Source organism: Poeciliopsis prolifica, unplaced genomic scaffold (assembly GCF_027474105.1).
Source record: "Poeciliopsis prolifica strain line A6 unplaced genomic scaffold, Auburn_PproV2 SCAFFOLD023, whole genome shotgun sequence".
Lineage (NCBI taxonomy): Eukaryota > Metazoa > Chordata > Actinopteri > Cyprinodontiformes > Poeciliidae > Poeciliopsis > Poeciliopsis prolifica.
Window position 1 is genome coordinate 7,018,578 of NW_026562398.1, and position 26,902 is coordinate 7,045,479.

At 39.1% G+C, this 26,902-nt stretch overlaps 2 protein-coding genes and 1 long non-coding RNA gene across 5 annotated transcripts; 2 read left to right on the plus strand and 1 right to left on the minus strand.

Annotated features, from left to right (window-relative positions):
* Positions 1–996: 996 nt before the first annotated feature.
* On the plus strand, positions 997–5,423 carry fam110a (family with sequence similarity 110 member A). The gene is made up of 2 exons (XM_055045850.1): positions 997–1,243; positions 2,934–5,423. The coding sequence occupies exon 2, from the start codon at positions 3,051–3,053 to the stop codon at positions 4,173–4,175; it is 1,125 nt and encodes a 374-aa protein (XP_054901825.1). The 5' UTR covers positions 997–1,243; positions 2,934–3,050; the 3' UTR covers positions 4,176–5,423.
* Positions 5,424–7,585: 2,162 nt separating this feature from the next.
* mfsd2al2 (major facilitator superfamily domain containing 2a-like 2) lies at positions 7,586–26,660 on the plus strand. The gene is given in 15 exon segments (XM_055046467.1): positions 7,586–7,663; positions 8,972–9,118; positions 9,517–9,586; positions 9,589–9,634; positions 9,829–9,961; positions 19,344–19,422; positions 19,951–20,114; positions 20,826–20,934; positions 21,204–21,310; positions 21,571–21,654; positions 22,440–22,523; positions 22,597–22,709; positions 22,884–23,024; positions 24,504–24,660; positions 26,101–26,660. Coding segments are annotated over 15 exon segments (1,713 nt in total). The 3' UTR covers positions 26,302–26,660.
* LOC129370146 (uncharacterized) lies at positions 13,347–17,896 on the minus strand. Of its 3 annotated transcripts, XR_008607018.1 has the most exons (7): positions 17,808–17,896; positions 17,630–17,737; positions 14,576–17,546; positions 14,237–14,366; positions 13,959–14,134; positions 13,690–13,799; positions 13,347–13,596 (listed from the first exon to the last, which is right to left on the minus strand). It is a non-coding gene; the product is annotated as an uncharacterized LOC129370146 (long non-coding RNA). The 3 variants fall into 3 exon arrangements; XR_008607019.1 differs by having other exon boundaries at positions 13,967–14,134; positions 14,237–17,546; XR_008607017.1 differs by having other exon boundaries at positions 14,237–17,546.
* Positions 26,661–26,902: the final 242 nt, after the last annotated feature.

The following is a 26,902-nucleotide window of genomic DNA, read 5'->3' on the forward strand; positions in this document are numbered from 1 at the left end:
TTATAGTTTGAAAAAGTCCACTTATAGACTTGATGAATATCTACTAAAGAAATGTGTTCTCATCTTTAAAGAACCATAATTTTATTTTTAGGTTTTTAAACAGAAAGATGCTGAATCTTTGCAACATGAGTGGATAATGTTTTTCTATGGGATGCTGAAAATGCTATAACTGCTCTAAGGTTTATACATTTACACTAAATGTCAGTGAGATGTAAGCACTTCAAATAGAAGTCAAGCGATTCTTTATGGAGTTACATTAGGGCCATAAACTGTAAAAAAAAAAATTGAATCTGAAAAAAGAGCTCTGAAACTGAAAAATAAGGTAAGATGGAAAAAGGTTTGTAGCTGACAGACAAAATTATTTTAAAACAGTAATTTTGCAACTAAAAATAATCTTTTTGAAACTGAAATAATCGTGAAGTTGAGAAAATAAGTTTGAAATTGAAAGGAAAAAAAAGAACCTAAAGTACAGTTTCAAGATTATTTTTCAGTTGAAAAACTTTTCACTTTCAAAATTGAAACTTTTGAAACCAAGATCATTTTGAAACTGAAAATAAATAAGTGTTGATCATAAGAAATAAGTTTCGGCTCGGAGGGGAAATTTCTTCCAGCTTCATGGGTTATTTTATTTTTTTTTAGTTATTTTTGGACCCAATTTAGCTCCTTAAATTTTTCATGTTGTGACGTCAAAAAATGTCACCTTATCTCACCAACCGGATAACTTTCAGGTAAAGTTGGCACAGTTTCCTGCTGACTCTTATCAGCAGTAATAATATATGCTGTACAGTTCAGAGTCCAGTTTGAGTGAAGATTTGTTCTCATTTAACTCAAGCAGCAAAATCTCCTCATTGGATTAAATCATTTAGATTTTATTTAATAATCTCATCAGCTGAAAGCTGTTAAAACTCTTTTTTATTATTATTATTATTTCTGCTCCTTATGTGAAGAACCAAGCCTTTTTCCAGTAAATTACAGGCTTATCTTCTCGCTCAGAAATCAAAAACAATCAGGTGGTCACGTGACCTGAGCCTCCTTCGGGCTACTTCCTTGAAGACGTCTGATTGGTCCAATCAGCCGGGTAGGCGGGGCCTCGGCCAGCACACATGAGTTGTCAAACAGGTTTGCGTTGTCGCGCTGGTAAACGCTCGTTTCGGACACGTTCATGCCGGAGGATCAGCGTCTCCAGTCGGCTTGTGTTCAGCAGGGACCCCCGGAACCCGCGGCTCCGCTCTTCACCGCTCAGGTGGGTTTTTAAAGGACAAAAAGCGAAAGAAAGCCGCCAAGTTACCTGCGTCCTAATTAAAACCGACTTAATCCTGTCAGGCCTGGACTCCAGCGTTTACAGGCCCGGAGGCGGATCCACCTGAGGGCCGTTTTTATCGCGTTCCCCTCCAATGCCTCCCTCTGTTTTTGCTTCCTGTCTCTCCTCATGTTTGCAGCCCAGCAGCATGTTGGGACTTGACTTAGAAACATCACATTAGTGGCTCTATTTTTGTTCCTCTGACTCTCCCCACCCCCTCCAACATTCCTGGCTGCTTTGTAACCCACCAGCCTGCTGCTTTAATTATATTTTTCCGCTGCTGTGGTTCATTTCGCTGAGACAGGTGAGGCCTGGAGGGTTTTCCCAGCAGGACCTTGGACCAGCTCAGCCTGGAATGGCAAGCATGTCAGGAAAATAACTGGCAGACTGCATAGTTGCACACTTGATCTTTATTAGATACGGACTTTTCTTGACCTTCTTCACCTTAGAGGCTGTTTTTGGGGGATGAGGAGGAGTCATTGTTCCCTCAGCAGCAGCAGCAGCTGGTCGTGTGATCCAGACAATAGCTTGGCTGACAGCTGTCCCGATGCTCCTCAGACACGTCTCTTTTCACAGCCAGGCTGCAAATGAAGTGTCAGTTTTATTGTGTCTTTGTCTGCGTTAAGACGGACGGCTGTTCCAAGTCAGACTTTAGCCAGAAACCAGCTATTGAACTTGGGATGGGGAACCCCTACTTGGAGTTGTAAATTGTCTCAACTTGTGTAAGTTTCGCTTTAGATCACTTCAACCACAGACCGAGTTTTCTCCCTTTCACTTGGATTCCCTCCGGGCCAATCAGCGACCAGCAGGAGCCTTGTGCACAATGAAGTAGATTTTCTGCACTGTTTTTAAGAGTTTCAGCCATAGACATGAATCCGTTGACGCCTCGTGGAGCTGGTCGTTTCTCTTTCATCAAATGGCCGACATGTTCCTGAAAGAAAGTCTGAAGAAATCCGAGTTCATAGTTTGAATGACTGCAGTGTATTGCTGTGACGTTAACATTCTTCTGCGCATGCGGGTCTTAAATTGTTCACACAGAAGAATCACCGTGGTTGGGTTTAATTAAAAGCATCAACGATCGTGAAAAAAAGTTTAAAAAAACATTTTAAACTCAGAAATGAGCATTATAGGCACAAAAATTACCACCATTTAGCTTTGCAAAATGATTTGTTTTTTTCTGCCTTAGAGACACTCCCCTCCTCTGAGTTTGGAAACTCCTCCTTCAGACTAGCCAGCAGAAATTAGCAAACACTTGGTGGAGCTGAGTATCAGCTGAGTTAATTATACAATCTACTGTATTTTTCAGACTATAAGCCGCTACGTTTTTCTCACGCTTTGATCCATGCGGCTTGTAGCTCGGTGCGGCGTTTTTTCAGTTTTTTCTGAATCATTGGAAGTCAAATTTGGAAATGTTCTTTTATAAGAAGCACATGCTAGCAGCAGACACGTCAGAGAAATTTCTTCAAACTCATATGATGCAACAGTAATAATATTCAAATGAGGAAACTGAATATTTTTTGCTTTAATGGGTGTTTTGGTGGAGTTTGTATTCGTCCAAAGTATCAGAAAAGTGTTATAAATGTTTTATTGACGTTATTTACTGAGAAGTGACTGACCCCTCTGATGTCCACAGGAAGTCCAAATGTCAGGCTGCTAAAGGTCAGCTGAGGTCACCCCTCCTAGTCATGGCAGGATGATGATCACCTGGCCTCTACAGGAAGCCACAAAGTGAAAACAGGAAGCTTCAGTCATGCCAATGGAGGCGCTCCAACATCCCTCAAGGCAGCCGCTGAAAGCTGCCGTTGGAGTTTCTCCTCCACGCCTGCGACCGAAGGGTCCGCTGGGTCCAGACTTCTATAGACGGGTCCAGTCGGGCGCCAGCACCCCGAGGCAGAGCGCCGTGGAGAGACTGGAGGCGGACAAGGCCAAATATGTAAAGAGTCAGGTGGCTCTGTCCAAGAAGCAGCCGGTCCGGGCGCCGGAGCTGAAGAAGCCTCTGCTGAAGCCCGGCACTCCGCTGCGGCCCACCAGGAAGACCCCGACCCAACCCGGCCCCAAACCAGAGGGGGTCCAGCTGGACCTGGAGCGCCTGAGCAGCCTCATTAATGATCTGCCCAATGGACCCCAGTGCGCCGCCAAACCTCCAGCGCCGCAGGTGAAGCCGCGGCCGCCTCCGCGCCCTGACTGGGCCGCAGCCACTACAGCGAGGCTAAAAGCGGCCACCCCTGCCACAGTGGATGGTCCGGTTTGTCCCGGGGCGCAGGCTGCTGGGACGGTACGCAGAGTGGACGTAATGCCCCAGGCAGGTCCGGTGCGGCCGGGCTCCAGACCGCCGCAGTACCTGCGGCAGCCGCTCCAGCCGGTCCCACTTCATTCCCAGCTTCCTCTGCGTCCAATCACATCCCGCCCTGGGCTCTGCTTCCAGAAAACGGCGGCACCTGTTGCTCCCAAAACTGAACCATCGGCACCGGCGTCCCCTGCCATCACCAGGCTGTCCTCCTCCAGCTCCAGAAAGCGACCTTCTCTGACCCGGTCCAAGTCGGACATGAGCGACCGGTTCTCCCGGGCCGGCACGGAGCTGGAGCGCTTCTTCAACCTGTGCGGCCTGGAGCCGGTCGACCTGCAGGACCTGCCGGCCTCCAGCTCGGACATCGTGTCGCTCGCCCGTTTCCGGAGCGTCAGCGCTCCCGGGTCCGAGTGCGGCGCCTCCCAGAGAGGCGACGAGGAAGAGGAGGAGGAGGAAGAGGAGGCCCAGAAGGTGGCGGATCGGGTTCCTTACGGCGTTTCTGTCATTGAGAAGAACGCCAGAGTGATCAAGTGGCTGTACGGCCTGCGGCAGGCCAAGGAGAACACAACGAAGAGCACAAACCTGTAGCCCAACACAGATCACGACATTCGAACAGATGGGAGAAAAAATCCGATTTTCCCCAAAAATCTGAGAAGTTTTCTGGGGGAAAAAAGTGTATAAGCTCCAAAAGTTGAACTTTTGTGAGAAAAAACTCAAGACATTTTGAGATTTATCTCAAGTTTTCTAGAAAAAGATGTGGAAAGGAGGAAGATTTTTGACTTTTGAAATTCAAAATATTTCCAAAAGTGAAATTAACTTTTAGAAATTGAAAGTCTACAAATTTCTAAAGGTAAAAAAATTGACTTTTGAAACTCAGAGAAAAAAGAAAAAAAATTGAAATTAGAATAATTTCAAAATTTGAGTATTTTCCTGGCAGATTTTCAATTTATGGAGCTCAGAAATTTCTGTTTTGTTAGCTGGTTTTTTTTCTTGTTTTTTTTTTTCAGGAATTTGAGACTAATGTCCAATTTTCAGATTCTTTTTGGCTCAATTTAATTAATTCATTCATGGAATAAGAACAGGGTTTGGGTCACTTTCTTTGAAAATGTTCACTATATTTAGCCAAGTTTTTATACATTTGATGAAAGCTGGAACGAAGTCGGCTTTGCACTGGTAGAAGTTTCTGCGACTTACAAAAATGTGTTTATGAAAAGATAAGTACTTTGTGTTATATTTAACACTTCTCATCGTAAGGAAATTATGTCGGTTATAAATTGAACCGTATTACAAGTAAAAAGTGTTCATCTGCTTCAGGCCTCGGAGCTGGACTGGACAAATATGTATTGTTTTTGAACTGCAATTGTGGGGACCGCACAAAATCAGTTTGAGGGCCACAAATGGCCCCCGAACCACACTTTGGACACCCCCGATTTGACCTAAAATTGAATGATTTCTGCACTGTTTGAGACTAAATGTAAAATCGCCTGAAAGATGATTAAAAACACTGCAAATACACAGAAACAAAAGCATTTTGTTCTAGTTTCTAATGCAAATATATTTGAAATGAGACAAAACTAAGTTACTATTTAGTTTTGTCTTAATTTAAATCTACGAAGACATTTGTATTTGAAACAAAACCAAACATGCTTGGTAAGATTCTGTTTTTGCAGTGAATGAAGAATTGTGATTAAGAAAGTTGGTGACACTATTTTTTTTCTTTGTGAAAACAACGCGGTTGTTTTTCTCTTCTTGCTGTTGGAGCCATCAGACGTCGTCCTTAATGGGTCACAACCTGCTGGAAACAAAACGCTGCAATAAAAAAATGTTGAATCAGAATGTTATTTCAATTTGTTTTCTATCCAACCTACATGAGGATGTGGATCCTCCACAAATTATACTCCGGTTAGAGAAATTTTTACTCAAAATCAAATAGTAGAAGTTATATTAATAGTGAAAAAATATTTGGTAAAATGTCAAATTATGAATAATTTGATCAGTTATGTCCACATAACGTGAAGTTATGAGGAAATTTTTGCATTTTATAGACCAAAATAAAAATAATTTATATAATTTACTAAATCAAGCAAAAAAACTTTTTTTTCCCCTTTAAATATAAAATCGTATGTATTTTTGGTTCATATGTTCTTCATGTAGTGAGTATCCAAAAATGTAATTCATGTTAGAGCAGCAGAAGCCGATGCTAAAAAGTACAACTTAGTAAAAATGCTTTGTTTTAACAAGTAACTTTAAAACTATCTTGCAGCAATCCGTCTTCATGGACAAGCATATGGCGACAGTGGAAAGGAAAGCTCCCTAATAACAGGAAGAAACCTTCACCAGAACCAGGCTCTGTTCACCTGCATTTGGTGTCTTCAGCTGACTCAGCTCATTGTAAACCAGTCAGAACCAGTCAGAACCTGAAGCTGCTCAGCACCGCCTCACGCTGGAGGCGCCACTCTGTTGCTTGTTGACACAATGTTTTGTTTTTGGGAATTTCTCCGCTGGACTTCAGATCCTTTAAAGCAGAAAAGTTTTCCTTCAGTTCTTATAAACTGAAGGAAATAAAATTGAACAGAAATTGAATAAAACCTGGCGGTGGTATGAATAGTTTTGGGTCCCTGTTTGGATTTTGGTTCTGCTGCCCACACTGAGTGACGCAGCGTCCAGGAGCCCACACACTCAGGGATGTGAAAGTCTGTGGGCATGAATCCACGGATGTGGCTCAGTTTGAAAGCTGATTCGTCCAAAAGCTTTTTATGCTTCAGTGACTCATAGGTCCAGTTGTTCAATGAGGGAAACTATTCTTCTGAACCAGGTGTTTTGGACTGAAGTGAGAGAAAGCAAGCTCCAACAAGCCAGAAGAAATTATGATGATTTTTAAAAAGATTATTATAATTATCCTCCTGACTGGCAAGAAATTGCCAGTAAATAAAATCTTTTTGTTTCCTAATGAAAAATGTTGGAAATTCTCTCAGGTTTTTCCACAAGAGGTCAGAAGAACCTCTGAAAAAGGCTTTGGAAAATTTGAAGCTAAACATCAAGAAACTCCAACGTTGATCCTCCGCTTGAAGATTTTTACCAAAAAAAGAAGCATGTCATTTAAAAAAAAAAAATTTTTAAAAAAAAAAAATTTTTTTCACAGTTTTGGAGTTTCCATACTATAACTTCTGCATTGAAGCTGCCGAATAACTAATGATACAATATGAGAATCAGGTTTTTTGATTTCAAATGTTTTTTCTAATTTTAAAAGAAAATCTAATAATTTTGAAACTGGAAAGTTTTAAGTGTTAATTTTTAAACTGATAAAAGGTGTTTAAAAATAATTTGTGAAACTTAAAAGTTTGAAAACTAAAAAATAATTTTGACACTGTGAAAAAAAACTTGAATCTGAGAAGAAAATTGTAACTTTTTACGGCCTCAAAACATTTTTTTCCGTTTACATTTTTTAAACAAACTTTATGGCTCCAATTTAGTTCCGTAGAATATTTTTTGCTTTTGTTTTACTAGGCTGAAAACTCTCTGCTTTTCTCTCGTTCTCATTTTTTGGTTCCATTTTGGAAAATTATCCAATTTTCAAACCTTTAATTAGTAAATTCTAATATTTAAATTTTTTTTCACATAGATTTGGTGGCCCTGTAGGTTATTTTGGAGTAGTAAAGGGAAAATGGCTTTTTGGCCTTTTGCTCTCACATGACCTTTAAAGCAACTTCTGGTCCTAAACATCCTGAGGCAGAAGCATGAGGAAGTATTTTATGATTTAGGCTTCCAATAAAATCAGTTTTTATGAATTTAACTGAAAATATTCACTGTGATTCATGTTTCCACACAGAAAGCTGCAACAATCCCTTTCAGTCGGTGTAAAACGATCTGCTCTTCTGCACTTTGACGCAAAAAGGAAAAGCCCGAATTTCAGTTTCACATAAGTGGGATTTAATCAAGTGCTGCTTTCTGCTTCACACTCTGCTTTCCTGGTGATTGCTGCATCCTGCACACCGAGGATGAGCTCCTACCAAAACTTTACGAAAAAGCTCGAGGCGTTTAGAAATATGTTGTCGAAGCGCGGCGGAGAGCAGAGGGTGGGTAACTGAGATTTCTCTCTTTTTCGTGGAAAATTTCACCACAGCATCCAAGAGTTAGCAGGACAAAGAGCAAAAATAAAGTCTGCACTTTCTGGGAGATTCTCACTGTTTAGGAATGTTTTCATCACTGATTCGACTTGAAGAAATGTTTTAAGTTTCTCTCGAGATTTGCTTTTTCTTTCTGCCTACAGAACAAAACTGCAAAAACAAAATATTACCAAGTAATTTTGATCTAGTTTCTGTTGTAAATACCTTAGTATGCTTGAACTTTTCAGCAAGACAAATAATCTTGTTTTAAGTTAATGATTCCTAACATTAATTTAAGATATTTGCACTGGAAACTGGACCAAAAGTACTTGGTAAGATTTTGTGTTTTTGCAGTGACATTTTGTTAAATTTGTTCCATTTTTGACAGTAAAAATGGCTGTTTTTCTCCCAAGTCTAATGAGACACTTTTTATTATTATTATTATTAATTACAACGGTAGAGAAAAACTTCTCTATAAACTTTTACTGAAAAATCACAAAGTAGTATGTTTAAAGTTGTTTAGATGCAGCTATAAAATGTCAATCTTGTCCTTGTGCTGATAGTCGGCTTAATGCTTGAATTCACACGTCAGATTGATAACTGCACCAGTTTTGCATTGATTAAGGAAATTGACCGTTTTATTTAGCAGTCATAATGTGAAGCTATTTTTGTTTGCTTTATCCCAGCTCTCTTCAGTGCAGACTGCCCACAAAGCTTAATAAAGTGTTGATGGGGATTTCTGACTATTCTTCCCAAAGCACAACAGTGAGGTCAGACACTGATGCTGGACAGGAAGGCCTGGTTCTAATTAGGCTTAAAGATCTTGTATCGGGTTCAGATCTCAACTCAGGAGGTTCTAAAACCTTTCATTTATGTCTTTATGGAGTTTGCGGTGGTTGTCTCCACACCTTAGTCCAGTAATCTTGGTTTGATTGCAACATTTGGAATTTATTTACCCAGAATGCTCTGCCCACTTCCTGGTTTTGGTCCGCTTCAGTGTTCTGACTGCTTATTCCCCAATGAACCGGACTTTCTAGAGAGACAAACTACAGTTTTATTAAAGCGGATGTGAAGCCATGTTCGGACATCCCCAAGTTTTTTTTTCATAAGGATGATTGGCAGCGCTAAGACCCTCCTCTTGGCTCTGATTGGTTGTTCTAGTCATCACTGGGAGGAGGCAGAATTGTTTTCTTTTCTCAGATTATCTGTCTCATGTTACACTGTGAGGTCACAGTGACAGTTTTAACAAATATGTGATACTGTTTTTTCTTGGTGCAGGTTGAACCTCCTGGTCCTCAGGGATCAGGGCGGATCCCTCTGAGGAGGAAGATCTGCTACGCCGTCGGAGGCGTCCCACATCAGATCACATCTGCTGCCATCGGGATTTCACTGCAGATTTTCCTGCTGGATGTTGTACAGGTGAAAGTTTTACCTGTTAACACAAAAATGGAACGTTTTATCCTCACCTTTTGGGAAAAACTCCAAGATATCAGCACTTTTATTCTCAATTAGTTTTGGGTTTTTTTGCAACAATTTTGTAGTGCCTCTTCACTCCAAAAATACTTGATCCACTGACAGATTATTTCAATGTTGTTCCTGTATATTTTGCTGAAAAGTTACTTCCAAGTCAGTTTTATCTCATTTGAATTGTAGTAAGACATTTCCACTGTAAACTGAACCAAAGGTACTTGGTACGATTTTCAGTTTTTGCATTGTCATCTTAAAATGTGTCACAAAAATAAAGGATGGATGTTGTTTTAATGGTTTTCACACATCTATTAAAGTTATGTACCATTAATTCTTTTATTTCTGCCCAGTTGAAGGCCTCCTCTGTATCTTTGATCCTGTTTCTCAGTCGGGTCTGGGACGCCGTGACTGACCCTCTGGTTGGATACTGGTGACCCGCAGTACCTGGACACCCATCGGCAAACTCACACCATGGTCAGTCAGCTGCTGATTCACTTCTAAACCACTTATTCTGGAAATGTTCTGCCATTTTTCAGTTCCTGAGAGCCACAATCCTGCAGCTTTCAGAGACATCCGTCACATCAGGGACGCTTCTGAAAGCTGCAGGATTGTAGCTCTGTTGGAGTTGGACGTCCGGGATTTGAACCTTCAACCTTTTGGTCTGGCAGGTTGGTTGTTTCCACTCCGTTTGCCATCCTGTCCTACGTGCTGCTGTGGTTTGTTCCTGCAGACTCCATGTCGGAGGCCACCTGCGTCTTGTGGTTCCTCACAGCAGCCTGCCTGTTCGAGACGCTCATGAATGTAAATATCTTCAGTTTCCAATAACTTTTTCTCCTCAAGGATCAACTTCAAGGCACACGAGTACAAATTGACTCAAACATGAAAGCTTGATAAGCCTGGCGGACCACCAGGCTTTACTTGTGCTTAGCATCGTTTCTTCATTTTAGATTTTACTGATGTTCGGATTTTAAGACTTTATAGTTGATCAGGTATCATAACACAAATATGGTCACATTTTCGTCAACTTTAAACATTTGACTCAAAAACATGAATAGATTACCACCAGGCTTTACAAGTTTTGAGGGAAACCTTAAATTTGATTCATAAAATTCACACATGCCAAAAAATATCAACAGTAACAAGGATAAATTTACTTAAATTTCCTTTATTTTCTACATATTTCATCTCTACAGTCAGAGGTCAGCTGTTTCTTTTATATAGCCTTAGCTTTTCACATTTTCAATAAAATTCAGTTTATTCATACAAAAACAATAATTTCCACCCACTCAAACATTCCAATTGATTCCAGATAAACTCAGTTTATTATCATAAGTAGTTTAAAAAGCTTCCATTAGAGATGGACATTTATTATATCGTTCATAATTTTTATGGTAAATGCAAAAAAAAACCTGGCAGAATGACTGGAGATATTTTTGGCCTCCATAATATTAACGTTCATAATTTTTTATTTAATCTCCAAAGTTTAGTCCTTGATGTTTAACATTATTACGATGTTCATCTTAACTGGGATGTCAAACTTTATCTCCAGAAAAAGTTTACCCGTTACCTTAACATTAAACATCTAAGACCCAAAAAATGAAACTGGAGAGAATGTCAAAGAAACAACATTAAACAGAGACTTCAGGAATAACATTGTTATTGTCAGACATTCAAGTTTACTGATCTTTGAGAATGTGTTCTTATGCTATTGCCTTTATAAGAGTTGAAAATAGTAAAACAATTTTAGCATTTATTACATCAACTTTGGAGAATTGTCCAGAAAAACCTATAGTGAAAACCTCACCATAAATGTTTCCAGAAGTTATTTCAATAAATGATATTGTTTTTAATGCCATTTTAAACTAATAATGGTAATGGCATAATAATGCAAGAACAAATTCTCAAAATTTTAAATTCTAATGAACTTTAAAACTAGAACTCAAAGGGATTTAAAACATCCAAAACAAAAACTACAAATAAAAGTAATTATGAAATCTTTAAACAAAACTATCCTTTGAAACAAAAGGTTTAACACTTGAAGATTTTATTCATCCAGGTTTTGGTAAAAAGAAAAATCATGTCAATGGAAAATTTATGTGATTAATTGATTTGATTACTGTGACAAGCCAACCAGAGCTGCAGTTATTTTCTCCAAGAACTGGAAATACCAAAAACCAAACGTACGTTACTGGCAGCAGAGACCCTGCATACAGTTGATTCAATAGATTTATGCAGACAGGATCCGTTTTAGTCCTGAAACTGCAGAGGAAAAAAAAAAAATCAGACTGAAACGAGACGAACCAGGACGGCGACAGCAAGACGGGTCGAGGTTTCAGATCTTTAACGACTCAGAACGAAGTTATTAAAACCTCACACTGGAACTCTGGAAAACCTTGACTTCTGTCTATTGTTCCAATTATAACCAGAACTCCATCTATAGATCTAAGCCAGATCTATAGTTCCAGATCAACTCGGGAACTCTGTGGATATCTCTAATCGGTCTCTGGGCTGCTCTTGGTCCGATCTCTCCCCAAGGAGCCGTTTTCCCGTTGGACCAACCCAACCAGAGCCATGAAGCCTCTGACGGCTCCCAGGATCTCTAGGACATTCAAACCCCTCCACCACGATAAGGCGGCAGCCCACGGAGGGGAAAAAATAAAACCAGAAACAATTTAACTGATCTGGAGAGAGACCTGAAGGTGGCGCTCTATTGAAGACCCAACAGAATTAACCGGTGTAAAATGGCTTCCTTCAGTCAGCTTGGTTCTGGTTCTGTTGGTTTATTCAAGTTCCTTTCCTTACAGACATTGACTGACATTGTGTAAGATGAATTACAAAGTTTTATTACATGTAGGGTCAAACTGAACAGTGAGTCGGAGAACCAAACCCGTCAACATGAATTGTACTATTGGTATAAAATGTTATTTTTCTCTCCATTGAAGCTACACCTGGTCCGGTGTTCTGATTGGCTGTGGTTTCTTCCCGGAGGAGGGCATTGGCTGACATGATGTTGCCATCACCCAACCGTTCTCCTTCTCCCAGTGTTAACTCTTCACATCCATGAACATGGAAAGTTCTCCTAATCAGTTCACCTGCTGTGTTTCTGTTCTGTTTTCTGTCACCTCCAGTCGGCCATAGCAGATGGAAGCTGGTACCGAGCCTGGTTCCGGTTCTGCTGGAGGTTTCTTCCTGTTCGAGAGGGAGTTCTTCCTCTCCACTGTCACCAAATGCATGCACAGTATGAAGGTTTGCTGTAAAGTCAACGAGTCAACTCGGGTGATTTGCTGTCGCCCCCTGCTGGCCGGGAGGAGTGAATGCTGTAAGCAATGACTTCATACAATCTGCTGGATTTCCTTTGATACAAACTAAAACTACTTCAATAAAAAACTGAACCTAATGCATTGATAATTAGAGTCAATTGGAATTTATGAGTGAATTTATATTACTTTCTGTAAAATGCCTTAACATTGTTGTGAATTGACTTTTTTTAAGTTTTTTTTGCATTGGCTATCGGCGTTTTGAACGTTTTTTGTATTGGTTGTCGGCGTTTTGAACGTTTTTTGCATTGCTATTGGCGTTTTGAACGGGTTTTTTGTATTGGTTGTCGGCGTTTTGAACGGTTTTTTTGCATTGGTTCTTGGTTTAAGTGTTTTTTGGTTTTTTTTTTTTATTTACATTTTATATTGTGCCAATTCACAACAAATGTCATCTCAATGCTCAAAGTGACTGAGCTAAAACTATTTCAATTGTTATTTAACAGTACATTAAGCCCAGTTAATTATTAAAGAAGTTTATAAAATTTGTATCAAAGGAAATCCAGCAGACTTGTAAGAAGTCATTGCTTACAGCATTCACTCCTCCCAGTCAGCAGGGGGCGACAGCAAATCACCCGAGTTGAGTCGTTGACTTTACAGCAAACCTTCATACTGCGCATGCATTTGGTGACAGTGGAGAGGAAGAACTCCCTCTCGAACAGGAAGAAAACTCCAGCAGAACCGGAACCGGGCTCGGTACCAGTTTCCATCTGCTATGTCCGACTGGAGCTGAGAGAAAACAGAACAGAAACACAGCAGGTGAACTGATTAGGAGAACTTTCCATGTTCATGGATGTGAAGAGTTAACACTGGGAGAAGAAGAACAGTTGGGTGATGCCAACATCATGTCAGCCAATGCCCTCCTCCGGGAAGAAACCACAGCCAATCAGAACACCGGACCAGGTGTAGCTTCTATGGAGAGAATAGAAAACCTCCAGTAACCCAAACATACAGCAGGATATAGAGTTAGACCAGAATAGCATTAAGACATTTTAAATACCCAAAATATAAAAAAAAATTATAAAGTCTCTGTACATAATTGTCTCAAAAAAAAACAAAAAAAAGTCCATCCATCACCGATGAAGGAGCGATGAAGGATGAGTAGATAATCCTGGAGGATCCCTGAAAGAGAAGACGGATGTAGTTTTCAGGTCAAAACCCTTTAACTCAGAATTAAATCGTTACTCATTTGTAAATATCACTTAAAATACCTACTTGAAGACTGCTGGGCCTGATGGTATGATGGTGAAGGCCTTTTCCGCCTGTCAATGGAGGGTCGATGAAGGGTGAAATCAGAGATGAAACGAGATGATCCAGAAAGATTCCTTAAGGACAACGGGACAGGAAGACAACAGGCAGGGTGCAGGTTTAAAATCGTCACTTTTAAAAAACTCACTTCACAGCAGAGAAGCATTTCTTGAGAAAAACTGCTGAGAAATTTTCAGGTCAAATTGGAAAACTGGATCAGGAAGAATCTTCCTTACATGTTCACCTGAGAACACTTCCTGGGTTTCCTCCAGAAAACTTGCTGAGCCCCGTGGTAAGCTCCCAGAGGTCACTAAGGTCATCCATCAGCAGGGTTGTGAAGGGCTTTTCCATCCGTCAATGGAGGATCATTGAAGGGCAAAATCAGAGATGATAAGATGATCCAAGAGGATTCCTGAAGAACAAAACGTGTGGGTTCAAGGTCAACCTATTATCAACTCAATGAAATCACATTTCAAAAAGTCACACTAGCAAATGCCACTTAACAGCAAAATACCTGCAGCACTTGAGGAAGACTGTTGAGGGTGATGGTGAAGTCACTGACGTCATCCATCAGTGGGGTGGCTAAGGACCTTTCCGTCTGTCAATGGAGGGTTGTAGTGCGAAATCAGAATCCAGGAGGATTTCTGAAGAACAGGACGGGCCTGGGTTTCAGGTCAAACCCTGAAACCTGTCTGAAACACTTTTCCCTATGGGTTCGTTACACATTTCATCACAAACCAAAGAATTCAAGACCCGTTCTGGTCTTGAACTTTCATATAGCCTACCATGTTTTTTCTACCTGCGTTGAACAAATGAAAGTTCTGGTTGTTGTACCTAAGACCAAAATACCTACCTTTGTTACCAAATTCCTTGAACTCATTCGATGACTTTGTTGTACGTTTGCTACCAGTGTCCATGAACTCGTCCGATGACTTTGTTGTACACATTTGCTACCAGTGTCCATGAACTCGTCTGATGACTTTGTTGTACACATTTGCTACCAGTGTCCATGAACTTATTCGATGACTTTGTTGTACACATTTGCTACCAGTGTCCATGAACTCGTCTGATGACTTTGTTGTACACATTTGCTACCAGTGTCCATGAACTTATTCGATGACTTTGTTGTACACATTTGCTACCAGTGTCCATGAACTCGTCCGATGACTTTGTTGTACGTTTGCTACCAGTGTCCATGAACTCGTCCGATGACTTTGTTGTACACGTTTGCTACCAGTGTCCATGAACTCGTCCGATGACTTTGTTGTACACGTTTGCTACCAGTGTCCATGAACTCGTCCGATGACTTTGTTGTACGTTTGCTACCAGTGTCCATGAACTCGTCCGATGACTTTGCTGTACATGTTTGCTACCAATACCCATAAACTCGTCCGATGACTTTGCTGTACATGTTTGCTACCAATACCCATAAACTCGTCCGATGACTTTGTTGTACGTTTGCTCCCAATGTCCATAAACTTATCCCACAACTTCAAGCCTTAAGGAGTGGCTACAGGAAGGAGCAAACCACATTTCCTGGCACTGGGTTCACAATCCAGTGCCCTAGCAGCCTTGTTCACATCCATATTTCCAACCAGCCTAACCCCATCTGGACTTCAGAGTCTCCATCTCAACAAAAACTGCTGATCAGCCTCCATCTTCTCAGTTCATTTACCATGTGGTATTAACAAGGCCTTATATTTGCAACAATGAGCTCAAAATTATCCTCCATTACAGGCATCCTGAGGAGGCGTGTGGTGACAGTGGAAAGGAAAACCTTCCCTTTAACAGGAAGACGTTACCACAAAAAGAAAAAAAAAAAAAACACTTATCAAGTTACGCAAGCTTAAGCCATTCTTCATATTGAGGAATTATATGGAGAAAGCTTAAAGGAAAATCTTCCTTTTAACAGGACGACTTTCCCCACAAAAAAATTAAAACATTTAAGTTCACACTGTAGCAGTTATTTAAGATTGTTTTGTAAAGTAAGTAAGCTTAAGCCATTCGTCACATTGAGGATCCATGTGGCGACAGTGGAAACAAAAAACTTCCTTTTAACAGGAAGACTTTCCAAAAAGATCTCACTGAACAGATTTAAATTGGTTAAAAGTTATACAAGCTTGTGAAACATCTAATACTGAACATGCATGTCATGACCATTGAAAGGAAAAACTTCCCTTTAACAGGAAGACTTTCCAAAATAAATAAACCGGTTAAAAGTTATGAAATCTTACGCAATGCCTCTTGTTGAGAATTCATGTGGTGACCGTGGAGAGGAAAAGCTTCCTTTTAACAGGAAGACTTTCAAAAAAAAAAAAAAGTTCAGACTGTACCAATAATTTGAATTGGTTTAAAGTTGTGCAAGAAAGCTTAGGCAATGTCTCATACTTAGGATCAATGTGGTGAGTGTGTGGAGGAAAATTTCCCTTTAACAGGAAGACCATCAAAAAAAAAAATAAACCGATAATCAAGCGCTGGCTAATGGTTACATAAGCTTAAGCAAAGCCTCATATTGAGCATAGCTGTGGTGACAATTTAGAAGAACTTCCCTTGAACAGGAAGACTATCAAAAAATGTGAACACTGTACCAATTATTTAATTGGTTAAATATTAAGTAAACTAAAGCAATGCCTCATATTGAGGATGTATGTAGTGACAGTGGGGAGGAAAAACTTCCCTTTAACAGGAAGAAACCTCCAGCAGAACCAGAAGTTGGCTGTGAAAGAAAGGCCATCTGTCACTAACCCCGGGGGATTTGAAAGGACAGAGAGAGAAACACAAAAAGAAAGAACTGCTCCAGGAACATTTCTAAAGGAGAAATTAAAGATTTAGTTTCAGTAGAAACTCCTTTACTGGCTTATCTATGAGAAAAAAAATAAGTTAGATGCAACACAAAGTCAGCCAGAAGCTTTATCTAGGAAAAAAAACTGTTAAAAACATTTGCAAACACTTGAAGACGCGATCCAGTGCATCATCTCTGCAAGAAAAATATGGGAGTTAATTTCAGCTGAAAACCTGCAAAGACAAGATGGTGGATTAGTGAATACATTACCTCTGACCTGCAGCTCCAGATCTGTTGACCATCGTCCTCCAGAAGAAATGAAATTGCAGGAGTCCACGAGTCGTCCAGAAGAAATGAAATATCGCAACGCCGCAAGTTTTGAAGCCAAAATAAAATCACGATTTTCACGCTTGAATTTATATTATTGAACGTAAATGAAATTTGTTTGACTTTTGAATTATTAAAGTATGGACCCTATCTTTGAAATATTTGATTAAATTTCAAATGTTAGATACAAAAAATAAAAAAAGGTATGTAAAAATGATCACTAATATGTAGGCATGTTGTCAATGTTTTCTAAGCTGAATAACTTCAGCTATGAACTTGAATTTCCAAAATCCCAGATGGCATAAACCTCTACAGGTCACATGACCACAGCAGCTGTTTCAAACAGCACACATAACCCTAAAGCAGAATCCTTCTCAACTCATTGAGAGAATCAAACCTAACCAGTAAACCAAGAGGCCGAGCGTTGGCCTTCAAGAACAGCACAGCAAAACCCGCAACAGCTCCTACCCTGAGATGTCTTCTGGACCCGCCATTGGAACAGTTCTTGACAGATTTAACAAACCTTTGACGGGTTGGGCGGATCCGCCAGGCACCTTGTAGCGATTCCTCAGCTTGACGGAAGCGATCCTCAGCTTCATTGAAGATCTTCTTAATATAGCCATAATCGATCTGCTGCTAGTTCCAGACGCCATATTTTCCGGCCAAACAATCCGCCGCAGAGACGCCATGTTCCTGTCGCTCCTCGTATGCTGCTCTGTTTAACCACGAAAAAATGGTATCAATAACTTCAGAGGGAAAAACAACAACTTCGAATAAGGTTTCTGAAAAATAACTTACCAACTAACAAATGCAGCCATTTCAAACATGGCGTTCTTGCGGCCTCCCCACTCTCCCAGATCCCTCCGCAGGCAGGCCCCATCAACACCGAGATTATTTCAAATCGATCTGCAAAAGTTTTGAATCATTTAGGTTTGGCATCCACGCGGATTCTGCGTCTTTTGAAATCAGAAAATACCATTTTGTAATCCCAGGACGGATATCTGAACGCTGGTTTCTTGTCTTCGTGGGGTCAGGTGCAGGACGCGCCTTAATTTAAACGCTGACGTCGAAAGTGCGCCAAATTTATATCCAGCATGGCGCATGCGCCTCACACAAACATGGCGTCATTGACGGGTTGCCAGATTTGACAGTTTCCACCATAAAACCTGCCCACCTGCAAAAGAAAAGAGAAAAAAACAGTCCAAATCTCAACCTCATGTTAATAGCGCCATAGATTTTATTCATCATCTAACCCTAATATATTTTTATAATAATTTAAAGAAACGGTACAATTTTACTTTTGTATGTTATAATTTAGGATGGAGAAAATGTTCATTTTTAAGTTTTGAAATTTACATTTTTCCAAGAACAAGGAAGTTTATTTCTAACACACTAATTTAGAAAACATGTGAAAATATAGAAATATGTTTCTAATATATGTTTCCCTGAAAGCTTAATACTGAACTGTTGCTCCAGTGGAGAGTGAAAAGTGCCAAATATCAATAAATAACTTATGAAGTACTTACACAAATGTATCATTAATTTATTAAAACTTTTCACTCTCCAAATTTTCTGGCTCTTTTAATCCGCCTTGAAATAATATAAGTTTATTCATAAATTGCTAATTAAATTTTTTACAATAAAGTTTTCTGAAACATTTTTCGTTATTTTTGATCAATTTATGCAAATGTAAGTCAACAGGTCTTGTTTAAACGTTCAGCTAGGACTTAAAATCACAAACGTCTTGTCGTTCTGATGTTTCTGAGCTAACTGAACTTTATTTCCTGATTAGGACTCTATCAACAGAGAACTTACTGTCAGAGACAGTGGTGGTGCTAACAGGAATGGTGCCCTGGGCAGGCCCCTCTGCAGAGCAATCCCTCATACTGAGCATACATGTTTCATTCCCACTAAATTTTTTTATTTGACATTTCTTTAGAGATTTATTTGCTTGCAATTGTAAGTTGATGAAACAAGCTTTGTCAATCTGACATTGTACGTGTGGCTAACTTTCTTACTTTCTAAAATCCAGGTCCAAAGGTTCACGCAGGTCCTATGGTTTTAAAGCTTTTCAATGCTTAAAACTTGTTTTATATCACATATCTAGTTTATTAAGTGGAAAGTCGCTAGGCAGTTTTTTAACACAGAGATCTGGAAATTAAAGAAAAAAGTCACCATATTTAGCTCAGTAGATAGAGCGGAGATCTGTTTGGAGCCACTGTAATATTTTAGTTTATGGGTAATTTAAGCTCCAAATTAAGCTGTTTAAGTGATATTGCCTCTCATTAATTAAATATTAAAATAAAATAAAAATAATAACAGAGGGTAAGTATTTTGTTAGTTGAGAATCGTGGTTTCGATCTCTGTTTTGCTCCGCCGTCCTTCATTTTCTCATCTCAATCTTTCCCCCGTCACTGTGGCGACAGGAAGTGCTGTTATTTCTCTGGGAGCTTCTTCGCTATGGTCACCGAGTCAGCTGGTGTTGTGTTTTCCTCCTGTTGTCTGTGAGCAGTGCTACAACGTCCCCTACGTCTCGCTGAGCATGTCCCTGGGAGGACGTCAGAGGGACAGAGACTCTGCCACTGCCTACAGTAAGAGGAACCGCAATCACTCTAAAATCTCAGAGCCACTGGGCTGCATCTGAAAATGTTTATATAGCCCAGTCAAATTGGCGAAAAGCAACTTTGTCACCTTTACTGGTACACTTTATCCTTCGCAATTTAACCAGAGACGGGAAAAAATGTGAACAACTTTACCATACCTCACTGAACTGATCGTAGGAAACTTTGAGTTGTCTTTCCACAGTAATAACATACACACCGAAGAGTGTTGTGGTTTGTTCAGACTAGAATCGCTGTAGTTTCTTCTCTTGCTGAGCTTGTGAGCATTTTTTGACTATTACTTCATCACTAGAAGAATTTGGAGGATTAGGTCTTGTTGCGTTATCTCCGATGAATAATAGTGACTGTAGCTCAGGAGTCTACAACCTTTTTTTTAGGTGAATTTTAAAGACTATTCACCTTTTCCACATGACGTCACGCTGGTAGTTTTGACTGGGATGTTGTCACCTACTGGGTTCACTCCAGACTTTTGTGTGCGCTTGTGGTGTTTTCCTCCAGGAATGGGCGTGGAGATGACGGCGTTGCTGCTGGTGTCAGTGATTCAGGGGAAAGTTGTGTCCATGTTCAACGCTGAGAAGCAGGAGGCCTGTGAGCATCTGGACCAGGTCCATCAGACACCTCACAGCTCATCCGCGCCGGAGACTGCCTCTCTGCATGAAACGGTACTGAAACATTAAAACAGAGACGAGCTTAAACTAATATTTATAAAACAGGCTCGGCAACTTTGAGCTTTTATTATACTCACAATGTCCCAGGAAGATCTTGTTACCCTGTAATTTACTTTTATTTGGCTGGACGAAGGCGACGCTGCTTGTTCAGGTATTATTCCTACAGATATTGTAGTAATACAAACCGTTTATACTTTCACTTAAGAGAAATGTGCATTAAAAAGTCATTTGGGTTTCATGGAAGCTGCACAAGAATTAGAAGAAAATCTTGAAAGGCAGAAATCAACCTGCTTTGATCCACAGGTCAAATACTGAAAAATACAATATTTTGTGCTCTTCATTAAATGTCAGAACCAAAACACTGCAAAAATGAGTATTTTTGTCTAGTTTCTAGTGCAAACACACAAAATAAGGCAAAAGTAACTTTAACAAGTAACTTTTCAACAAAATATATAAACTTTTTATGTAAATAATTCATTAATGTTTATGAAAAAAAACACATAACCTTTTCAAGATATTATTAGTACTAATATCTTATTAATATTTCACTTACAGGTTGGTAAATTTTTTTGTGAAAAGCAGAACTAGTATTTGTTAATCAATATTAAGTAATCATTTATTTAAAAGAAGCTCTTAACATCTTAGGAGCCAGCAAAACATGAATTACTTATGAGATACACTTCTTGGTGTTTACTTGGCCTCCAGCGAAAGGCTTTCCTGACCTCAGCCGGGGTCACAGGTGGCTTGTTCCTCCTCTGCAGCCTGGTTCTGTTCTTCAGTGTGAGGGAGCAGCGGCACAAGTCAGTCCGACCCGGTCAGTATTCAGATACCGCAAATAAGATGCTCATTAAAGTGCCATTTGGTTTTTGTAACAAGACAAAATTTTAATTGACAAAAATGACACTTCTAAATATAAAACAGTTTTCAAATGAAGCTTTATCTAATTTGGGAGAATCCAGACTATCCTGGCCCCATGTTGTTGTTTTAACAGTTTTTAAATGATTTCAGATTTCAGTACATTTCAGTGATTCCGTCTTTTTGTGACCATAATTCAGGTTGATACGTATCTTTTTGTTTCTCCAGATGCTGATGAACGAACCCGTCCGTCCTATCTGAGCTCCCTCAAGATGCTCAGCGTTCCGTATCAGCGACTCGTTCTCGGCTTTGTTTTCAGTTTTCTTGCCTTTCAGGTACAGTTTAGGATCGCCACTCATTTCTATTTAACTTTTTGTTAGCTTAGCTCTGCTTAGCTAACAAAAAAGTTGGATTATTTCAAACATATTCAAATTCACACTTCAAATACCATAATATTTGTTTGAAGAAGAGGTAGGAAGAAGTATAAACTTATTTAATCTTGCCCCTTTCCTTTTATATATCTTACTTTTTACATGTTATTTTTTTTCAAGCTGAAAGTCCGATAAGTTTTTCTTCTCCTTTTGTTTAATTTCAGATGTGTTTGGGAAACTTTGCCTTGTTTTGCAGTCATGCTGCCGGACTAGGAGCTCATTTTCAGCTCCTCTTGCTGGTTCTCTTGGTAAAATTGAAGTTGATTTTAACTTAATTTTATGAAATTTTACTTTTTATTTGTGCGTTTAAAAAAAATTTTAAGCTCTGTGAAGTAAAAATTGTGTTATTATTTCTTTTAAGAATTTTATTTATCTCTTTAGTCATTTAACACTAGTATTGTTTAGTCTGTTAAACCATGTAGGTCAAGGAGTCTTTAAAGAATCAGTTAGATAGGTTTCCTTTTAACCTCTCCTTGGAAAAGTTTCAGTAGGTTGTCGGTAACTAAAATCAGGCGTCAGTGTTAACAATAAACAGGTTAGGTAATTGTAGTGAGATGAAATAAACCCTCAGGCTTAACAAATTCCTCCATTAAAATGTCACAAGCTAAGGCTATGTGCTGAGTGAACGTACAAAGTCTGATAATGTTCTTGTTATGCAAAATTGTTCCATTAGTAAACCTGATTTTTGGATATGCACCTATTTTGGAATAAAGATGTTTATCATCTGAACAATTAACTTACCCTAAGAATGGATGTTGCACTCTCTATACCCTGTTAAGAGTGACTGTGCATTAACCTGTTCGACTGGCTCTGGGCCAGGCAGTGACCACATTGTATAGAGAGTCCTATATATTGTGAGAGCTTGCAGCTCCAAATCAGAACTCATTGTAGGTACAGCTGTTGTGCTGTGGTTACTGTGTGTTCTCCGTTTGCAAACGACTGAAATAAAGATTTTGCTCTTTGCCATTTGCCAGAGTCTCAAGCCTGATCTGTTACTACAGATTAGATATTGTTTTTTCCACAGCTCCCTTAGATTTCTGCTTCAGTAGCAGTTCCACTCTGGCAATTTGTCCTTCTGAAAATTGGAAAAAAGTCCACTCTTTCCATTGGACTTTCCGTAAGTCTTTTATAGTTACCTGCATATTTAGTGTTTCTTGTTGTCTCTAAAAGTCTCTTGTTTTCTCTTGCAGCTCTTCATCCCAGCCGTGATCACAGTTGCCTGCGTTCCCAGCAGCCTTCCGGTTTTCCTGACCATGTGCATCTTGATGGCACTCACCGTGGTGACCGTGTTCCTGCTGCCTTGGTGAGTCAACCGCCCGGCGAAATCAAAACTCTAAAATCATTTCCAACGCCTGTCAGATCTAATTTGTATGAAAACCGAATGAATTATTCATCACGTCTGCCGAACCAGCCACAGAAACTTAGTTTTTCAGCCTTCCCTGAAACAGAGATGTAATTTTATGCCCTATTTATGCAGGTCAATGCTTCCTGATGTGATTGACGACTTTGCTTTGAGACGTTTCTCGTTTAAAGACCAGGAGCCTCTGTTTTTCTCCGGTTTTGCTTTCTGCAGTAAGCTGGCTGGAGGGCTCTCTGTGGGACTGTCAACCATGATACTACAATCAATCAATCAATCAATCAAATTTTATTTGTATAGCACATTTCAGCAAGACATTTCAAAGTGCTTTACATCATAAACACAAGAACACAAAGTCATTCAACATATAATTGACAATACATTGTTACATATTATGTTTCAAAACAATTCTAAACAGGTGTGTTTTTAGTTGCGATTTAAAAGAAGTCAGGGTTTCCGCTGTTTTACAGTTTTCTGGAAGTTTGTTCCAAAGTTTTGGTGCATAGATGCTGAAAGCTGCTTCTCCTCTCTTGGTTCTGGTTCTGGAGATGCAGAGCAGACCAGAACCAGAAGACCTGAGAGTCTGGAAGGTTGATACAACAACAGCAGATCTTTGATGTATTGTGGTGCTAAACCATTCAGTGATTTGTAAACTAACAACAGTATTTTAAAATCTATTCTTTGAGCTACAGGGAGCCAGTGGAGGGACTTTAAAACTGGTGTTATGTCTCTATTTTCCTGGTTCTAGTGAGAACAGGAGCAGCAGCAGCTTCTAGATCAGCTGCAGCTGTTTGATTGATCTGTTGGACAGGCCTGTGAAGACGCTGTTACAATAATCAATGTGACTAAAGACAAACGCATGAATGAGTTTCTCTAGATCTGGCTGAGACATTAGTCCTCTAATCCTGGAGATGTTCTTCAGGTGATAGAAGGCCGATTTTGTACTGTCTTTATGTGGCTCGAGGTTCAAGTCCGAGTCCATCACTACTCCCAGGTTTCGGCCTGATCGCCAGGTTTTAGTTGTAATAACTGAAGCTGTGCATTGACTTTAGATCGTTCCTTTTAGGTCCAAAAATAATGACTTCAGTTTTGTTTTTGTTCAGTTGGAGAAAGTTTTGGCACATCCCACATTTATCTGCTCTAAGCATTTATTCAGTGATTGGATGGGTTCAGAGTCACCTGGTGACATCGTAATGTAGAGCTGTGTGTCATCCGCATAGTTATGGTAGCTAATATTATTTCCTGTTATAACCTGAGCTAGTGGGAGAATATAAATATAAAATAAGAGGGGTCCTAGGACTGAACCTTGGGGTACCCCACATGTGACCTTTGACCTCTTTGATAAGAAGTTTTCAATTGAAACAAAGAAATCCCTGTTCTTTATGTAAGATTCAAACCAGTCGAGCACCGAACCAGAGTCCAACCCAACTCTCCAGTCGATTCAGTAATATGTTATGGTCAACAGTGTCAAAAGCTGCACTGAGGTCCAACAGAACCAGCACCGTGGTTCTCCCACAGTCCGTATTTATATGGATATCATTGAATACTTTTACGAGGGCAGTCTCCGTGCTGTGGTGAGCATGAAAACCAGACTGGAAAGTGTAAAAGCAGTTGGTCATCATGAGGAAACTATTTAATTGTTTACACACAGTTTACACTACAGTGAGTATCACCTCTATTCAGTCTCTGCATTTTTTATTCGTGCAAATTGTTTTGTATTTTCTATCTGCTTGTCTGCAGGGTTGCAGGTTACAAAGCAGGTTTGTGCAACCTTGGCGATGAAGTAGAGACAGCTCTGGTTGTGCTGTTTTCTCCAGCTGCCATCGCACTTCTGCTGATTGGGAGGGGAATCTTTCACATCTACCCAGTCAACAAGAGGAAAGGCTTAGAGCTGAAAGTATGAGGCTTTTTATAAATGTCTTTAAATATTTTTCTTTATTGTGCATCAAATTGTGTTGATACTGTTCTAAACAATATTGTGTTAGAGGTCAGGTTTGGTGCACTTTTTAAGTTTTAGCTACTTCAGTACGCTCGACTTCGACTTTTCAAATGTGAGGAAATTTGGTTTTAATTTGAGTTGTTTGGTTTGGCCAGCAAACTTTAGCAGTTCCTGCTAGAGAAAGTCAGATATAAAACTATATGTAGAGCTGCAAAAGTATGAAATTGCAAAAATGCTAAATGCTAGGTGATAATTGGTTTTGCCAATTAATCAAATGTATGTTTTTTTAGGTAAGTTTTAGAAAATCATATATATATTTTTTTACCAATGTATTCATTTTATAGTGATGTCAGTGTACCTAATGCCGCCATCATCTGCAATGGAGTATTAGGGTCAGGCTACGATTTACAAAAATACAGTACAAATAAAACAACTAAAGATGTTATATTACCCAAATAAGGCTGTAACATTAGGAAAATAAAACATTAATTTTAATAGAATTTACACAAAAATAAAAATAAGGAATGAGCATCTTGTGAATTTATACATTAGGTTTAATACTTTTAGAAATAATAATTTGATGCTGATGTGATTAAAGATGAAGTATTTCTATAAGTATTAAGCCTAATGTACAAATTCACAACTTGTTTGCATGATTGTTTCAAATTATTACCGATAATAATTTGATGCTGATGTGATGAAAGATTAAATATCAGTAATAATTTGAAACAATCATGCAAACTGAGTCTATTTCAAAGAAAGGCGTATATGGGCCGAGTCGTCCACATCCATCAATAATTAAGCTTGTTTCCAATTGAAACAACTTTCTTTACCATCTTATTCTGCTAATATTATGACTATATTTTAGTAGAAAAAAATTCACAGTCTGGCAAAATAAAAGCCTCTTTTTGACAATATTTTCTGTAATTTCCTTTCATAAAACAGATGTGACATAAAAAACTAGACATTTTATTTTTAAGCTCTATCGCCCAGCTATAGAAATAACTTTCACTGTTTCATACATGTGGCAGCCATATTGGAGTGTGAGACAACATTGTAAATTCAAATTATGTTCATTTTTAATTTTCCACCTTAGAGGACAGAAAATTTCACTTCCAAGTACAATTAGAAAGTACCAACTTCAGTGAACATGAAAATGGTTGATCTGGTTTAAAAATGATGCTGTTGCTGCTTTAAAGCCACAAATACCCAAAACACGTCATGTAAAACAGAGAACAATAAAAAACTGAAATGAAAATGTCAAAAAAGGCATAAAACACTATTGTACCGTTAAAAACGTGTTAATTTGATTTAACTCCTTGGTTCTAACACTAAGCTGAATAGAAAATGTTTTTATTTTTATCTTATGCAAAAGCAATAAAGCGTCTTCATCACCAGCAGACCAAAGGGAGCTCTCAGAACCAGAACTGCCAACAAACTCTCAGCAGTCTCATCCCGATGACCCAAAACCAGACGGATTTTACAACTGTGATCCATCACCGTGCCGGTTATCCACCTCCTCAACTGAAGCAGGCAGCCTCCATGGAAAAAACAGCAGGAACCTATCACAAGTCAATGCTCAGTGGCAAAAACCGATGAGCCGTCCTGATTGGTGCTCAGAGGGAAGTGAAGGTTTCCCTGGAAATGATGGTGGACAATCACATGTCCAATCCAAGGTGTCCTGGGTGTAAATGTGGTTCTGAATGACCACTGATTCGCCTCTTTTCTCTGTAAAAATCTGTATCACCAGCTGATGATTTAAGCTTTGTTTAAACTCCATGTTGTTATTTCATGTCAGGGTGGAATCTGAAAAAGTTCAAACAATTTCAAATTTAATCTTTTCAGATACATTTTTGATCTATCTGGAATCTCTCTTTCACTAAAGAAATACACTAAATCTTACCAAGTATTTCTGATCTAATTTAGTTCACATATCTTGGCACAGTTAAATATAAACAAAACTACATGTACTTTCATTTTTTCATTTTCATGTTTCCCATGTTACAAATGAAATAATCTCCTTGTGAAGCTTGTACTTTTTCATCAATATTAAGGAATTATTTCCTATAAAATGCTGAAAAATTACTTGAAGGTTCATTTTGTGTAATTTCAACTGTACTAAGATATTAGCACTAGAAACTAGACAAAAAATACTTGGTAAGATTTTTTTTATTTTTTTCCTCAGTGTTCTAGTAGATTT